The sequence below is a fragment of the Amphiura filiformis genome, chromosome 8, assembly GCF_039555335.1.
Source record: "Amphiura filiformis chromosome 8, Afil_fr2py, whole genome shotgun sequence".
Lineage (NCBI taxonomy): Eukaryota > Metazoa > Echinodermata > Ophiuroidea > Amphilepidida > Amphiuridae > Amphiura > Amphiura filiformis.
The window spans coordinates 61,658,319-61,675,056 of record NC_092635.1 but is presented as its reverse complement, the minus strand read 5'-3'; the positions used below and the strand labels follow the sequence as shown (position 1 = coordinate 61,675,056).

Below are 16,738 nucleotides of genomic sequence, written 5' to 3'. Positions count from 1 at the left end.
CGGTGAAGTAAAATCATCTTCAGAGCGGCAAAGCGGCAAGCGGCAGGAAAGTATGAAACCAGCATAAATAACACACAAAAAACGTTCCCCAGGTGGACTCACCCATTTGGTGACGTCACACCAGATAATCATCCCTTATCCGACTTGGGATCCCCTACCGGACCAAACTTGTAGGGGTGGCCAGAGTCTGGAATAATCAACATCGGAAAGGTAAGATCGCTCCGGTTAGGAGTCTACAAAACATTTCTGTTTTGGACTAGACTCCGTACACCGGAATCTTACCGTTTCCGATGTTGATTAAGATACTTCTTGCATCTCGTACACTGGTATGTAATGTGTTGTTTGTACTGTTTACCCCGCATGACTGCTCATATCCATAAGTACCAGACTTGAGTCCTGTTTATCATCAGGGACAGTCTGTGTAGCTCAGTGGTAGAGCGCTCGCCCGACAAGCGAGAGGTCTGGGGTTCGAGTCCCCGGCACAGGCAGGTATGTCCGGAGTTTTTACTCTGGTATATCTGCCTATGCATGTAATGTTTCCACTTGTAAATTCACGTTTAATTGTGCTAGTGTGCGATGCGTAATTCTTCTTTCCCCTGTATATTGATTTATTAAGAATACGATTAAGCATCATTAATTTGATCTCGTGCGCTAGTTTGTACTGTTTGAATGTTTCCATGTTCCAGTGTATGATGCGTAGGCCTCTTCCCTTGTTTGCATGATTATATTAGGCGGCGGGTAAGCATCATTAATTGATCTCGTACACTGGTATGTAATGTGTTGTTTGTACTGTTTACCCCGCATGACTGCTCATATCCATAAGGTCGCATGTCACAAATAGGTCACCCAAAAATGGAGCAGCCGTAACATGAAAACGCTTTTGTCACACTTCAAGTTAGGTTTATTCTAAAAGTAAAATACCTATTGTACAATGTAGAAAGTTTGGTGTCATTTTGTAGATAATTATGTTCTTTTTCAAATACAAAAACTCCCAAGTTAATTGGACAATAACTTTGAGATTTATACCTCAATATGTAAAGATGTGTCAATGGAGCAGCCGGGTCGGGGGAGCCCCATAGGGTTATACACAAAATTGTGAAAATATGGCAAACTTCAAACCTTTGTATCTTAAAAAGTACAACTAGCATGGACCTCAAATTGCACATATATCATCCTGGATTGTAGATCTACTTCATAGTAGATCAACTGTAACAAAAGATGTAACTAATAAATTACCTAAGACATGGTCTCAGATTTGAAGCAGGTTTCACTGCCAAAGTGTGTAAAAATTCACCCCAGAGTGAAAATAGCTATGTTAAATTTCTAAGGTGTCTTTTCTAGGGTGAAATTGTTTGTAGAACATGATTTTTTTGTCAATACGCGTGCATCGTACATCGTTTTGCTACAAAATGTTGATTTGTGGCCGATTTTGCCCGAAAAACACACTTTTTGGGTGACAAAAATTCTCACATGCCAACTTTGTATACTCATAGAGTCTACAATATACATAGATATGGCCCTTTAAAATGTTAACATATCAGCTGAGGGTACTATTGATGGATTCAGGTATTTGTTTTGTGATTGACTTAATCATTTATGCGCCAGAATCATTCAAATATGACATGCCTCGTGACAATTGACATGCCAAAATAAGCCGTTTTGCAAAAAAAATTGGTTTGAAAAATCATAACTCTTGATAGGAAGGTGCTACAGTGATGGTTGACCTACCAGTCTATGCAGTATTGAATGGGCTTTCAGTTGATACCTAACTTTGTTCATTTTAACTAAGGGAAAGACTTGCAAAATGTAAAAATGTTTCCCCTACCCCTTAAAATTTTGATGTGTGTAAAAATTCCTGCCATTTATAAAAATCGGGATTACAAGAAAACTACAAGAGCTATAGGCTTGAAAAAAAATCAGTTATGCACAGTATATAAGTTTCTACTTGGGTATAACATTAATATCTTTCCATTCCTAGATCCTTCTCAATTTTCTTTTCTAATTTTTTTATCAATTTGTGACATCTGTAAATTACGTAAAATTTGGCATTTAGAAAAATCGCAAAAAAAAAAATATGAGGGCGACATGTTTAAAAAACTAATCAGTTATTCCCATGATACAGTACTACATGGAAATAGTCTCAAACTTGTGCTAAAATGCATATTTTTTTAGTTCTAATTTTTTATCAAATTGACTTCGCCACCCCATTTTTGAGCAAAATCAGGAACAATTAGTACCTGTAATATTAGCAATCATGTGACCTATATTCAATGTGTGTGCACCAATCAGATGTCAGACTTGCACTACAACATGATGTGAGCCTTGCAGAGCCTTTATAAGTGTGCCAATAGAGTTCAAATATGTTGTGATGATGTTGTCACTTATGGATCTCATATTTTTATTTCCGTCAAAAGCATATGCCTCTACTGTAATGCTCATATCAGGAAAACAATGACAGATTTTGCATTTCTGACTTCAAAAAACTAATCAGTTATTCCCATGATACAGTACTACAGGGATATAGTGTCAAACTTTTGCTAAAATGCATATTTGTTGAGTTCTAATTTTTTTATCAAATTGACTCGCCACCCCATTTTTGAGCAAAATCGGGAACAATTAGTACCTGTAATATTGCGCAATCATGTGACCTATATTCAATGTGTGTGCACCAATCAGATGTCAGACTTGCACTACAACCAGGGTCGGATCCAGGAATTTTTGATAAAGGGGGCGCCTTTTGGTCGACGACGAAAAATATGTCTTAAAGGGGGTTACCCCCTCGAAAACTCAACGGTTTTGGCCCATTGTTTGCTGTTCATGGCCGAATTTGTTCCTTTTTTTTAAATTTCTTACAATTTTTGTATTTTTAAAGGAGGATTTCGTGATCCTAGCATCCTCTTTTTATGACATTTTTCAGTACATATCCACGAAAAAAGCCTATTCCCAAAATTTCAGTTGATTCCGATTTTGCTTATGAGTTATGCATGATTATGTGTATTACACTGCTCCATAGACAATGCGTTGTAATTTCGTTCTGGTGCACCAGAACGAAATTCAAATTTCACGATATCTTTGCAAAACGAATTAATCTGCAAGAAATATTTTGTACATAACATTATGTAGCCAGAGGTTTCCAGTGATATAAAAATCTCAACTTTTTTGAGAAAAGTGGGGGATGAGGCTGTGGATCACGAAATGCCCCTTAAGTTACCGGCGCCTTTGCTAGTCAAAAAATAGAGGCGCTGCGCCGGCTGCACCCCCTGAATCCGCCCCTGACAACATTATGTGAGCCTTGCAGAGCCTTTATAAGTGTGCCAATAGAGTTCAAATATGTTGTGATCTTATGGATCTCATATTTTTATTTCCGTCAAAAGCATATGCCTCTACTGTAATGCTCATATCAGGAAAACAATGACAGATTGTGCATTTCTGACTTCAGAAATGAATTCTGCACAAAATTTCAGTCTAGAAAACATATTTAAAACAATATTTTTTGAAACTTTATATTTTGCCATTTTTGGCAGTCAAACCTGCTTCAAATCTGAAACCGTGTCCTAATTAAATGCTAATTAAGACAGTTTTCCCTATAGGTTACTGTGCAAAGTGTGTGTATTATGCTTCGACATATCTAAATGGACTATCTCTTGCCCAAGTCACCCTGCTTATTCAAAAGTACACCTATTTTTAAGGACATTTGATGAGGAATTCAATTATGCTATTAGTTTTAGTGCCAGAAATGGAGGAAAGAAGTTTTGATTGATAAATGTCATAAAAATTGTAAAATTATTTTACAATTTTTGACCACCCTGTATGTTTAACGCAAGGGATACCAAACTTTTTCTTCCTAATTTGTTTGAAGGACCCATGCAATGACTTTCTGAATCCATATTTATTTTGAGCTACATAGCTTTCAGAAAAGGAAAATTTGGAGTTTGCCATGACAAGAAAAATGTTAATTTTGTTGTTGTTCCACCCTGTATATTTTTTACCCACCCTGTATTATGATGTTATACTTTGTTGATTTGGCATCCTTGTAATATAAGCTTTCCAGAAATATATACTTATAATGGTCTAAAATGTATTCATTAAAAGTTGTGTTGAATTGAATCAAAATTGGTGATATTTTTCTCATTTTACATCATGTTACACAAAAGATGACCAATTCATGACATGCGACCATAAGTACCAGACTTGAGTCCTGTTAATCAGGGACAGTCTGTGTAGCTCAGTGGTAGAGCGCTCGCCCGACAAGCGAGAGGTCTGGGGTTCGAGTCCCCGGCACAGGCAGGTATGTCCGGAGTTTTTACTCTGGTATATCTGCCTATGCATGTAATGTTTCCACTTGTAAATTCACGTTTAATTGTGCTAGTGTGCGATGCGTAATTCTTCTTTCCCCTGTATATTGATTTATTAAGAATACGATTAAGCATCATTAATTTGATCTTGTGCGCTAGTTTGTACTGTTTGAATGTTTCCATGTTCCAGTGTATGATGCGTAGGCCTCTTCCCTTGTTTGCATGATTATATTAGGCCGGCGTGTAAGCTTCATTAATTGATCTCGTACACTGGTATGTAATGTGTTGTTTGTACTGTTTACCCCGCATGACTGCTCATATCCATAAGTACCAGACTTGAGTCCTGTTTATCAGGGACAGTCTGTGTAGCTCAGTGGTAGAGCGCTCGCCCGACAAGCGAGAGGTCTGGGGTTCGAGTCCCCGCACAGGCAGGTATGTCCGGAGTTTTTACTCTGGTATATCTGCCTATGCATGTAATGTTTCCACTTGTAAATTCACGCTTAATTGTGCTAGTGTGCGTCGTAATTCTTCTTTCCCTGTATATTGATTTATTAAGAATACGATTCAGCATCATTAATTTGATCTCGTGCGCTAGTTTGTACTGTTTGAATGTTTCCATGTTCCAGTGTATGATGCGTAGGCCTCTTCCCTTTTTTGCATGATTATATTATTTTACTGTGAAAATGACCATACAAACATACCTTTTATTTCTTCGAACAAGCTTTATTTTGTTCCAAAATCACTGTTTTTATCGCAATTTTTGACGTAAATGAGTTGAATGCAAAACCGGTGATGCAAACTCCAAAACTTTCTGGGTACGCTCGTTTTGAGAGTGATTTACGCTCGCGTATCAAACATTTTCAAGCGCGTTTGACAGTATTTTACTGCGTGATGCAATTTTTTTTCAAAAAACACCATGTATCTTTCTTTAAAAAATTCCCTCATCATTTCACAAATTTTTTGCCACTTTCCACTCATTTGATCATCTTTTTATATGACGAAAGTGATGCCTATTTTACGAAGGTATGTGTCTTGCTTTTCCGATAATTTTTCAATTGTATTTTGAGACAAAAACTTCCTTGCAGATTAGCCATTTTCACTTGTTTTCAAAAAGTTGTTTTAACTTTGTTTTTTACCCCATAATTTCCCTCATTTATCGAAGCCCTGCCCTCCTTCCAATACATTAAAACCTTGAGTACCGTACCGGTACCGATATTTTGAGTAGTGGATCCTGGCGCACTACAGTAAAAATATTGGACCTGCCTGTCGTCTATCATCGGTAGAGGATAGTAAAAACAAAAACTCATATCGTTTATTCTCATTCTTAGTCAGTTAAATATTATTTTAATAACTGTAAACTATTTTTTTAAAGCAAAAACTAAATTACCGTTATAAAAACTCCCCTTTTTATAAAATGAACGAAACTTGTTTACAACTTCACGTACGGTATTCTATAGCCTGATAGTGATAGACGGCACCCAAAATCATGCGATTGTCCAATCAGATTATGTGTCTACAAACTAGACCACTCCCACTGATTAAGTAAACCTTGATGTAAAAGTAATAATTTAGTCCCTATAACGGCGGTCTAAAAGAAAAGATCGCCGTTTTTAGGATCTAGGCTAACTTGGGTCATGTGGGTGTACAAAAAAATGTACTGAAAATAAATAAATATAGCATGTTATGCTGGTTGCATACTATCATGCCACTTGACCCTGAGCGGTGTGATGCACGCGCATTGCAGACACCCCAACAGAATCAAGGCTTTTATCATTCATCAATGCTGCTTACCGCAGCTCGCAGCGGCAGGAAAGTCATGAAAGTCTGACATTACTCGAAAACTCTAGCTTCAAATTTGCACACGATAGTCACTGTAAAAAAAAGTACCTCATATTGGACAAACCACCTCGTTTTTAATTCCCTGTAACAATGAGGAATTATCTTTTGTCTCTCCTTTGTATTGGTTACACAATCAACTTCAAAACGAGTAACAATTCAAGACCAGCTCTTGACATTCCACTTCAAAACGAGTACTAATATGAGAACTAATTCGAGATTATCTGGTCACTATTTGTATGGAGCATTGTCTAGTTTATTGATTTGTTAATGCTGGGTGGCAAAACACTTAAAAATGGGGTGTAATATGTACTCGTTTTATACCTTGTTTTGCTACTTGTATTGCCAGGATAACAAAGCTAATCCACCATTGTTCATGGGCACTTCAAAACGAGGTGGTTTGTCCAATACGAGTAGTTTCCTTTTTACAGTGAGTTATGCGTTCGATGCTAGAGTGCGTAATACTATCGTTTTCCGGTCGGACAGCGGTGCCATTTTTTCCACCGGAGGTTTTTTATTCTGTTAATGTTGAAATTTCGATGAAAGTTATTTCGATGAGTCAACTGTATATATTGAGCAAGATTTGCCTATTTTGGACAGTCTAAAATTTTGCTGAAGTGTAATTTTAGCAACATTTTTGATGCAAATATTTGCCTGTCGTGATTGGTCATACCGTCATGGTTGTCAATGGTTGTGATTACTTCTGAACTTACATTGCTTTACACGGTGTCATGCATCAGCGAATCCAACTAGATTTTGAAATGAATGCAATGGTCAGAATGTGAAGCTATCGGTGAGCAAATTCTTGGCTAGACTTCTCGAGCAAGTCTGACAGCGTCATCAGGGCCGGGCATAGGGAAAAGAGTTTTCTCGAGATGATCATCATCACATGTATACCCTGAATTCTGAAGAATTAGGCAATTTATTTTTATATCATCATGCATATCTGGTGCATCATGATGATCATTCAATTCATCAATTGCCAATTTTATCATGCGCAAGTCAATGAATGGTACTTGGTACTTGGTATTGGTAACCTCCAAAAATCTCCTTGAAGAAGTTTTGAACTGGAGGCTCGCGAGGGTGGATTAGTTTTTGTTTAGAGCTGGGTCTTGCAGGAGAGATGACTTGAACTTGAAGGGGTCTGGTTGCACAACAGTTGACTGCTGAAGCTTGTTCCATGTCTTAATGGTGCGTGGAAAAAATGAGTTCGCATGTACACGTCGGTAGTTCGAGTCAGGATTACAAACTGGTTTGAGTGGCCTCTTCTGCAACGGTCTGATTTTGGCTCTGTGAATTTTTGGTAGTCTATGACTTCCAGAAGATCATTTTGCATTTTATAAAATAATATTAATCTGTGTGCTTGTGGTCTTCAGGGGCTCCCATTGAAGAGTGTTGAGCAGCTGGGTAACACTGGTATCTCTGCCATAAGGCTAATGAAAGTTGATCCCCAGTTTCCCGTTACATAGTTTTTCATGACTGGGTAGGTGACTGTTTCATTATTCATTATTCATTATTTTCAAACTTTCATTATCGGTGCAAAGTTAATTACGGAATGCTATGTTTTGAGGCCCAAATAAAATAATAAAGTATAGTAGGCCTATTAAATGACCATGCCTCACTCAAATATTTTACCAACTTAGTCTTCAAAACAAATTTTAATTAAGCACATCTTCTTTGGAATCTTCAAATTAACCTATAGGTTGTGCAACATATGAAAGCACCAGAAGTCCATGATAGTCTTTGGAGAACCTGCAGGACTGTGACAACTTGCTTTCCCCAAACACTGCATCTCACTATCTCGAGATCAGACAGCGACAGTCCGGCAAATAAAACATTAAATGATTGACCAATGTCGGTTGTAATAATTGTCCACAGCAGTCGGACCTTGCCCTCCTCCTCCACCTTCACAGAAATGAACATATTTATCAAAAACACCAGTAGGGGAAAGTAAATTGTCACAGTCAAAATGAACAAATAAACAAAATTGAAAGCAGAAATAAACTAAATTTGACAATTCGAACGTTCACATGGAGGTTGCTGGTAAAAATCATCACAGGGTGCACGTGTTAATAATAAAACAACCATGCAAGAAATTGACAAATAAATCATTTTATTTATAAGTTTATTTTATTAAATACATATATTTGTAAGAAAAGCAGAATAAATTTGACTTCAAATTTTATTTAGTTTGATGTTGTCTATATAGAGCGCGCTACATAGTGCACGGTAGAAATGCTTTCATATTTGTTCATACGCTGGTTCCCTTGAACTTGGCTGCCTCTCTTTGTGTTCGGTCTATCCATTTAGTGGTAGGAGAAACTTAGATGCAGGGAATTGCTAGTCTCCAGTAAATGCGCCCTACGATATCGCCATTTTACCACGTGGTTTAACCCAGCGTTTGCAAAGACTATTCGGGCCGGTCAGGGTCGGCGTAAAAGTGCTTAAAATACGTGGCGGACGTGAAAGATGACATTAAAACTATCCTTTTTTTCTTAAAAACTTGAAAAATGAGAAATAATGAAATAATGGAAAATAATGAAATATTTGATCGGCATTTTTTTTCTGACCGAGTCGGATAACGGGAAACTGGGAGTCAACTTTCATTAGCCTAAGTGTTGGTATAAACAAAACTTGCGCGGGCGGCTTGTCTCTGCACTCTTTCCAAGTACATTGTAGTCCCTACATGTAGCGATGTTTTTCAAACTTGCTTTTCATGTTTACATAGAATGGAGCAGTGTTCGAAATAAGCACTTATCCTCTTGTCCTCTTGTCCAAAAATCACTGGGGACAACCATATTGAGCTAAGTAGGCCTACTTATCCCCTGGACAACCACTATTTGGATTCTTTGCACTCAAAAAAATGACATATATGGGCAATTCCAAGCAAAAGTGGACATGACTCAAAAAAAATGAAATTGCCAATATATATTTCTTTTAACTTTTATATTATTCCAAACAGATGTAAGGTTCAAGTTATAAACTTTTTTCGCATTTTTCTAACATTTTGGTGTTTTTTTAAAGTTTCTTTGGAGAGTGTATTTTAAGTGAAAAACTCCTGTTCAACTTAGATATTTTCCAAGTGGGTCTATTTTATTAAACATGGGCACTTTTCTTTTAAATTTGATACATTTTATATCTCTGAAATATGGTCTTCAAGAAACATCCAACACATTTTAAATAATCCCCACTAATTTTTTTTTTTTTTTTTTTTTTCATAGCACTAAATATGGCGTAGCACGAGTTACCGAAAGATGCATTTTTTTATATATTTTCAAAATGTTGGCAATGTAATTGATGCCACTTATTATTTTCCTTCTACTAGTAGTGCCTTGAGTAAAAATAAGAAATTAATATACAAAACACTATCCATCACATAATAATGACCCATTAAAAACTGTAGCACGAGTTACCAGTAGCACGAGTTACCGATGTAGCACGAGTTACCATAGCCCACTTCCCCCTGTACCAGCAAAGGTAATGCAAAATCTACCACTTGGCAGCAACAGAGGATCTCCCAACTACATGAATATGCATTTATATGTGACCATGGTATTGGTAACTATTTTTTTTCTTTCATTGCGTTTTCATAGCACTAAATATGGCGTAGCACGAGTTACCGAAAGATGCATTTTTTTATATATTTTCAAAATGTTTGCAATTTAATTGATGCCACTTATTATTTTCCTTCTACTAGTAGTGCCTTGAGTAAAAATAAGAAATTAATATACAAAACACTATCCATCACATAATAATGACCCATTTAAAACTGTAGCACGAGTTACCAGTAGCACGAGTTACCGATGTAGCACGAGTTACCATAGCCCACTTCCCCCTGTACCAGCAAAGGTAATGCAAAATCTACCACTTGGCAGCAATAGAGGATCTCCCAACTACATGAATATGCATTTATATGTGACCATGATATTGGTAAGGCCCTTCACAATTGACTCTTAGTTTCCTGTTTCATGGTTGAAAACAAGGGATGAGGCGACTTTTAATTATTAATTACTAATTATCTATTATTTTCTTTATTTTAAAACAAGCGGTCGCAACCTACATCAACCCGTTTTGACTAGGAACATGCATTTAATTATTTTACAACTATGATTGATTTTATACATTAGTAATGGTACAGTTATGTTCTTTGTTTATTCATCATTATAGTTGATATGATCAAAGTCAGAAAGTAGCAAATGGAAGTCATTAATAGTTATTTTAAAAGAGAAAATCCAAAATAAAAATAAAATAATTAAATATTTTGCAATTCTCTACTTTGGACGCGGGCGGGAAACAGGAAACTAAGAATTAATTGTAAAGGGCCTAACAGCTTTCTAGCAGCAGTGTAGCCAGTGTGGGGGGGAAGGGGTCAGCCTTCCCCATGACAAACTAGAATTATGCAGTTCGTAATTAAGGTGCCCATACACACACACACAAAAGTGTGTAAATAACAAAGGTTTGTAAATAAAAAATAATATGCAATATATGCAAATAAGCTCATTAATATTCATAAATATGCAAATAACATGACACAAAATTATACAGCACATCAGGCCACCATATCCAACCAAACCAAGTTTGAAGTTGATTGGTTATTGTGTTTATAATGCTGCAAAGTAACAAAATTTGTAAATAAGCTTATTAATATTCATAAATATGCAAATAACATAACACAAAACTACACAGCACATCAAGCCACCATTATTCTATCACCATACCAGTACCAAGTTTGTAGTTATTGTGTTGGAGCTGTACAGTGGATTAATGAATTTGCTTCCGCCCGGACAGCCAAACAAAGAAAGAAACAAAGAAACAACCAGGCAACCACACATGTGTGGGGGCCAAAAATTAAAGAGAAAAGTGACGTCCTGTCGCAGGAAAATTAAAGTAAAAATATGGAAGGCAAAGATAGAGATAAGATTCAAGGAGCCAGTTTCACCCGATCATGTGCCAAAATAGTGTAAATTTATTTAAATACCAAATTTTTGCACACACCAATAAAGTTCTTTTTGTTTAAGCTCAAAGACTTTACATTGTACAGTCTCTCTAAAAAAACATGCTATTTAGCATATATCCCACTATCAACAATACCTGCATGGTCAAAATGATGCAACCTAAATTTTTAGCCCTCCCCTAGGATCTAGCCTAGGAACCAACGCAATCAATTAATATGGGCCTCATGGAAGAACAGAGGATACCTTAAAACATCCACTGAATGAGTAACCCAGGCAAAAGAAGAAATAAAACAAACAAAATAGATACTGGAAATCCTGAGATTAACAGCCACAGTGACATTGTTGATACTGAGATTTGTATAGTTCTGAGATTTGTATTGGAAATTGGTTTGTTGTTGAGTGTAATGAGGCTCATTTTCCAGCTTAGTGAAGTGATTGAAATCGGGCAAACTAGAGTATTTGCACCAAGCAGGAAATGGTCTCAACCAAAAGATGACCAAACATTCTATAACTCAGAAAGCAATTTTTAAAAAACTTACAGAGTAGAACTAGCCCCGTTCCACAAACCGCGACGCCTCTCGAATAGCGAGCGGAGCGAGCACCGAGCGTAGCGAGGCTACTATCCTACAGTTGGAAAATCATCATACAGGTAGATTACAGCACAGAAACCAGTGCTATTACAGAGCAAATAACCATGAACATTACAAGTTTTGTGAGGGAATTTAGAGTCAAATAACATGGAAGTAAAAGTTTTATCAATTGTTGACTGTTCAATTTAACTGTTTAAATTTAAGCCCTAGAATAAAATATCCAAACAGGATCAAGCAAGGCGTATGTAAGGCTGGGATGTTTGTATGTAATGTGTGTGTTACATTGTATGCTGGTACATACACTGAATAGTGTTATTTGTACATAGATGGGTTATTTGGGGGGTTATTTGTACATAGATTGAGTTATTTGATCATTACACCAGTTGTTGAGGAATTGTTATAAAAAAAAATTGACATTTAGATGAACAATACCATTTTATATATGGCGGGACAAACTGTAGCACGAGTTACCGTAGTACGAGTTACCATGTTTTTGCCAGTCAATGTAAAACTATGAGGGGCACAACTTTTTAAGGTATACCAAAACAAACCTTATTATAGCAATTACTTATCATATAATCAATAAGGCTTTAGTGTTTTTTGTTTTAGCACACCATCAAAATAAAAATGAGTGATTTTTAAGCATGTCCTCTGCTCGTGCACGAGTTACCGATTTTACAGCTGTCCCATACATACAAAAGTTGATATCCTGAATTAGCAATACTATGAGGATCTAGCCTTGAATGTTGGGTATTAAAATACAAAAAATACAGATTCCAATCAAATCAATTTAAAAGCTGGAGCACAAAGTATGTAAAAGGACGCCATAAAGTGTAGCACGAGTTACCGTGGAATTGCCCATATATATTTTGGGGATAACCAAAATGTTTTGAGGACAAGCAGAATTCATGCTTTAGTTGTCCTCGGGACAACCTCCATATTTTCCTTATTTCGGACACTGGAATGGAGTCAGGGCTTGCTCAATATAAACAGAAAAAAATAAAACACTAACTGAACAGAGATTTTAGAATATGCACCATCTGTCAAAAAGGCAGGCACTTTCGCGTAACGTCTATAACGCTTGTTTCTAATATCTGTAGCCTAATTAACTAAGAAAGCCAAAACAAAATTGCTTCATTATATTGAACGTTAGAGTGTGTACTAGTAGCATACTAAGAAATAAAACGTTTTCCTAACAGCAAACATGTGTGCTATTCACTTGAAAGTTGCAAGATGCATGTATCTGTAACGTGTGTAACAGTGGAATTGGCCATTTCTTCTTTTGAATTTTTCGATAAAATTGTAGTTTACAGTTTTGATTAGTTTGATGAGTGTGGATTTAAAAACCACTCCACTAGTAGACGTTGTAATTGACAGTTTGACAGTTCCGCCGGAGGGTAGGCTAATGTGAATCCATAAGATGTGGCGATCAATTTCACGATTAAAATCTTTCCTTTGGGGCGATTTCCATTTCTTGCTATCATTTAAAAGCCTGAAAGCATCAATACTAAAGATAGTCGCTTGTGCAGATGGATTCCATTTCTTGTTTATTGTTCACTGTATGGAAAAGCCTGTTCTGTTGTATCTTGTATTGGTTGTATTTCCCACGCATACCACCTGTAGTCAAATCCAGTGCCGTACTATTACGCTGACTTTCGTGATTCGGCGAGGAGGATTTATTTCGACCTCCTGGTTTGTTTACAAACAGAGAGGTAGACAAAAACCGTTCCGCTTGTCCAAACACTCAAGTATCAGAAGGATGGTCCACAATAGCGTGATTCACGTAACATGAATAGGGATTAAAAAGATGTCACATAGAACCATGTGCTTCTATTGTCCAATTTGCCATCAAGATTTCATATGGAAACAGTTTAGACCCTGAACAAGATCATGTCAGAAATTAATATTTTGTTCTGGGTCTGAATATTCGGACTAAGTCAAATCATAGTGCAGTGAGGACACACCAAAGCAAAGTACAATACAACATCTCTTTGCAAAATGTTTGACGGAGGAAGAGCAATGATGGAAATTTCTTCTGAGGAAATTTAGGACGTGTACGCCAATACCTCTGCCAGCAGCATGGGTCTGCTTGTTCCATCGGAGATCTTTTTCAATGTGGATACCTACAAATTCTACATGACCTACATAACATAGGTATCACAGGGAAACCTCAGTTAACACATTTGTTAGTCAGTCAAAATGGCCTAAACCGGCAATACAAATTTACATTGAAATTAAAAAGAAGCTTTTTAAGAAGGAAACCTTCATAAATATGTTGTCTATACTTCACTTGACCCAAATATATGATTTTTTTTGGTGATGAGAGACTCGCACATGGAATTTCAGAGAGATTTTGATAGCAGTTCCATTAAAAAAAGGTGCTATCGTCATGAGACTAAGATCTAGAAACACCCCCGTAATGCTGTTTTTGGGAATTTTGCTAGCCGAATCTTTTTGATGAAAGTCAATCTTTGACAAGATGTAACTTTGCTACGGAAAGTGCTATGACAAAAAGGTTTTCAGTGTTGGCTTTCTTTACTCAAGGGCTTTAATTTGATATGATGCAGTTTGATGGCAAATTTGAATTCACCTGGCATACCTACATAACATGTACATGATTCATGGGAATTCCAATTGAATGAACGCAGCTTTCAATAGCATGACGAATTTGTGCGTACACTGCGCAATGTACGCCAGCATGTGCGACTGACAGTGTTCGTTTTAAGTGGTAATCCGGGCGTCCTCCTGAGGGCCAAAATTGCCGTCGGATTACCACATATATTTTTCACCATTACAGTGTCTGAAACGATGTCCTACGATTCCTCATCAAAATTAATTTAAAACGTAATTATATCTCAGTTTTCCCAATCAGTTTTCCATGATTTTAAAGCTAAAATCGCCAACTAATTGAAATAGTAATTGTTCGATAAAGTCAATTTAAAATCATTAAGCTTACGCACGGTCGTGTATGGAACATGATAACAACCATCCCGGAAGTCTTCGTATTTCGCTTTCACACCGCCGCATCCCCACATACCTAGTTTGGGCTCGATTATAATTAGTGTGCACTGTGCAGATTTCTTTTACTCCGTACTCGTACTGTGTCTTTGTGATTGTGTTATTATTTCGTTGACCTTTGGCCTGTTAGAAGGAATCTGTAAATGATACACTACACTGAACATCGCTTCCACGCAATTATGCTTGTTTGGAACTGTGCCTTGAGGTCGTGACAGTTTGACAGCAAAAACGTTGTTTCAACGTCGCCTCGCACGTGCGTTGAGAAAAAAATGGCGAAGCAAGTTTCAATTCGGAATTTCTTCGACTTTGGGGGATAATATACGGATGACCAAAAATTTTGGCGGATGACCAGATTTCATGGCATGGTCATCCGGCGGATGACCAGATTTTTTTCCTTAAAACGGACACTGGCGACTGAGCGTGAGTAACGCGAAAGCGAATCTAACCATGCCAACACACTCATGATTGGTTAGCATTGTATCCAAGGTCGTGCGCTCGCGTTGTAGTTTGAAATACGCGGTATACGATCGCGGTTGGATGGAGTACAGCAGTTGAAAGCTGCATTCATTCAATTGGAATTCTTACTATAGGTTACAATTTGGTGTGGTTTGTTTCCTCTAATTTGACTCCAGTGATGCTATAAGAAGTGGTGCCTGGGCTTCTCTTTCTGGAAACAAGCATTGTTTCACATTTAGTTGGGTTAAATTTCATTCCCCAATCTTCAGACCACTGAACCATGGTAAAAAATTAAGGTCTTCTTGGAGTGAAATCATGTATTAAATTTATTATGTTTGCACAATCTCAGCTCAAACTTGGTTTACAATCTACGCCCAGAATGATCTGCCACCACAAACTAAATGAGCATAAATCAAGACATGAAGTTTTCATAACACTTACTGGTAAAACAGGAGATATTTCAGATGTACATTGATGACAGAAAAAACGTTCCGTAACACTTGTGTTATTGGAATCTACTGCAGCTTCCGCCATCTTTACACACCGGCTGTGATAAATGACCCTTTTCGTTTTCGATCATGGAACGAGGTGAATTTATTCACGGCAGCTATTCTCGTTTTGCGATTTCTTCTACAAGGTTCTACCACACGAGGCATTTAGGGGGGGGGGGGCATTAAAAGTTTTGAACCTCCTAAGAGGGGGGGGGGGCGGACAAAAATCTTTCAATCTTACCCCTTTTTCATGCGAAAAAAAGGAATTTCAAACACCCATTTTCAATGACTAGAATTTTAATCCCGGGGGCACTCCAACTTTGGAGGTGACGCGTATGTAGGGCTGTTAAGACCCCCTTTTTCAGCATCGCTGTCACCCAAAGACCCCATATTTTTTTACGAACGCATGCTCGCTCCGCGCTCTGTCACCCGAAGACCCCCTATTTTTCCATGATCTGTCACCCAAAGACCCTTATAAGTTCAATTTGAACAGCAACTTTCATTTATCACTGATTTTGTTACTTATTTTGAAAAAATAAAGAAATTTGAAGCCATTTAGAACTAGAAATTCGATTTTCGAGGTTTTGTGGCGCTGTTTTGTTCTCACCCAAAGATTCCATTTAAAAAAAGGTCATGTTCTCACCCAATGACCCCATATTTTTTACATTTTGCTCTCACCGAATGCCAAAAATCATGCTCTCACCCAATGACCCCATATTTGTTAGGCCTACATGTTGCTCTCACCGAATGCCCCTTAGTGCGAAAGCGCCAGCCCTACACCTATATCCATTTCAAATTGAAGTGCCCCCCCGGGTTTTAATCACCCCTTTTTCAATGACCGGATTTTCTCAAGTCCTACCCCTTTTATCCAAATTTCGCGGACAGTGCAAATTAAATACCCCCTATGGTTTCACGGTCAAATTTCGCGGACAGTCCAATTTAAATGCCCCCTATTTTGCTAATTTCGTGGTCCTTGCTACTGGTAAAAAAATTATCCCTTTTCCGCGCTATTTGGTAACTCTCATGGTTGCCAATTTTGGGTTGAGTTGGGGGGCCGGCGTTTCTGTACCGTTTTCCTAAGCCTTAAAGCGTTTTAT

The 16,738-nt window shown here is 37.4% G+C and overlaps 1 protein-coding gene and 1 non-coding gene across 2 annotated transcripts in view; one reads left to right on the top strand and one right to left on the bottom strand.

The window, feature by feature from the left end:
• The window catches only part of LOC140159330 (E3 ubiquitin-protein ligase RNF115-like), a 36,618-nt gene extending 20,905 nt beyond the window's left edge, over positions 1-15,713 (bottom strand). The window contains exon 1 of the mRNA XM_072182772.1: positions 15,592-15,713. Coding sequence (XP_072038873.1) covers positions 15,592-15,684 — 93 coding nt within the window. The 5' untranslated portion in view covers positions 15,685-15,713. The remainder of the gene's footprint in view (positions 1-15,591) is intronic.
• Trnav-gac (transfer RNA valine (anticodon GAC)) lies at positions 4,655-4,726 on the top strand. The gene has a single exon. It is a non-coding gene; the product is annotated as a tRNA-Val (tRNA).
• Positions 15,714-16,738: the final 1,025 nt, after the last annotated feature.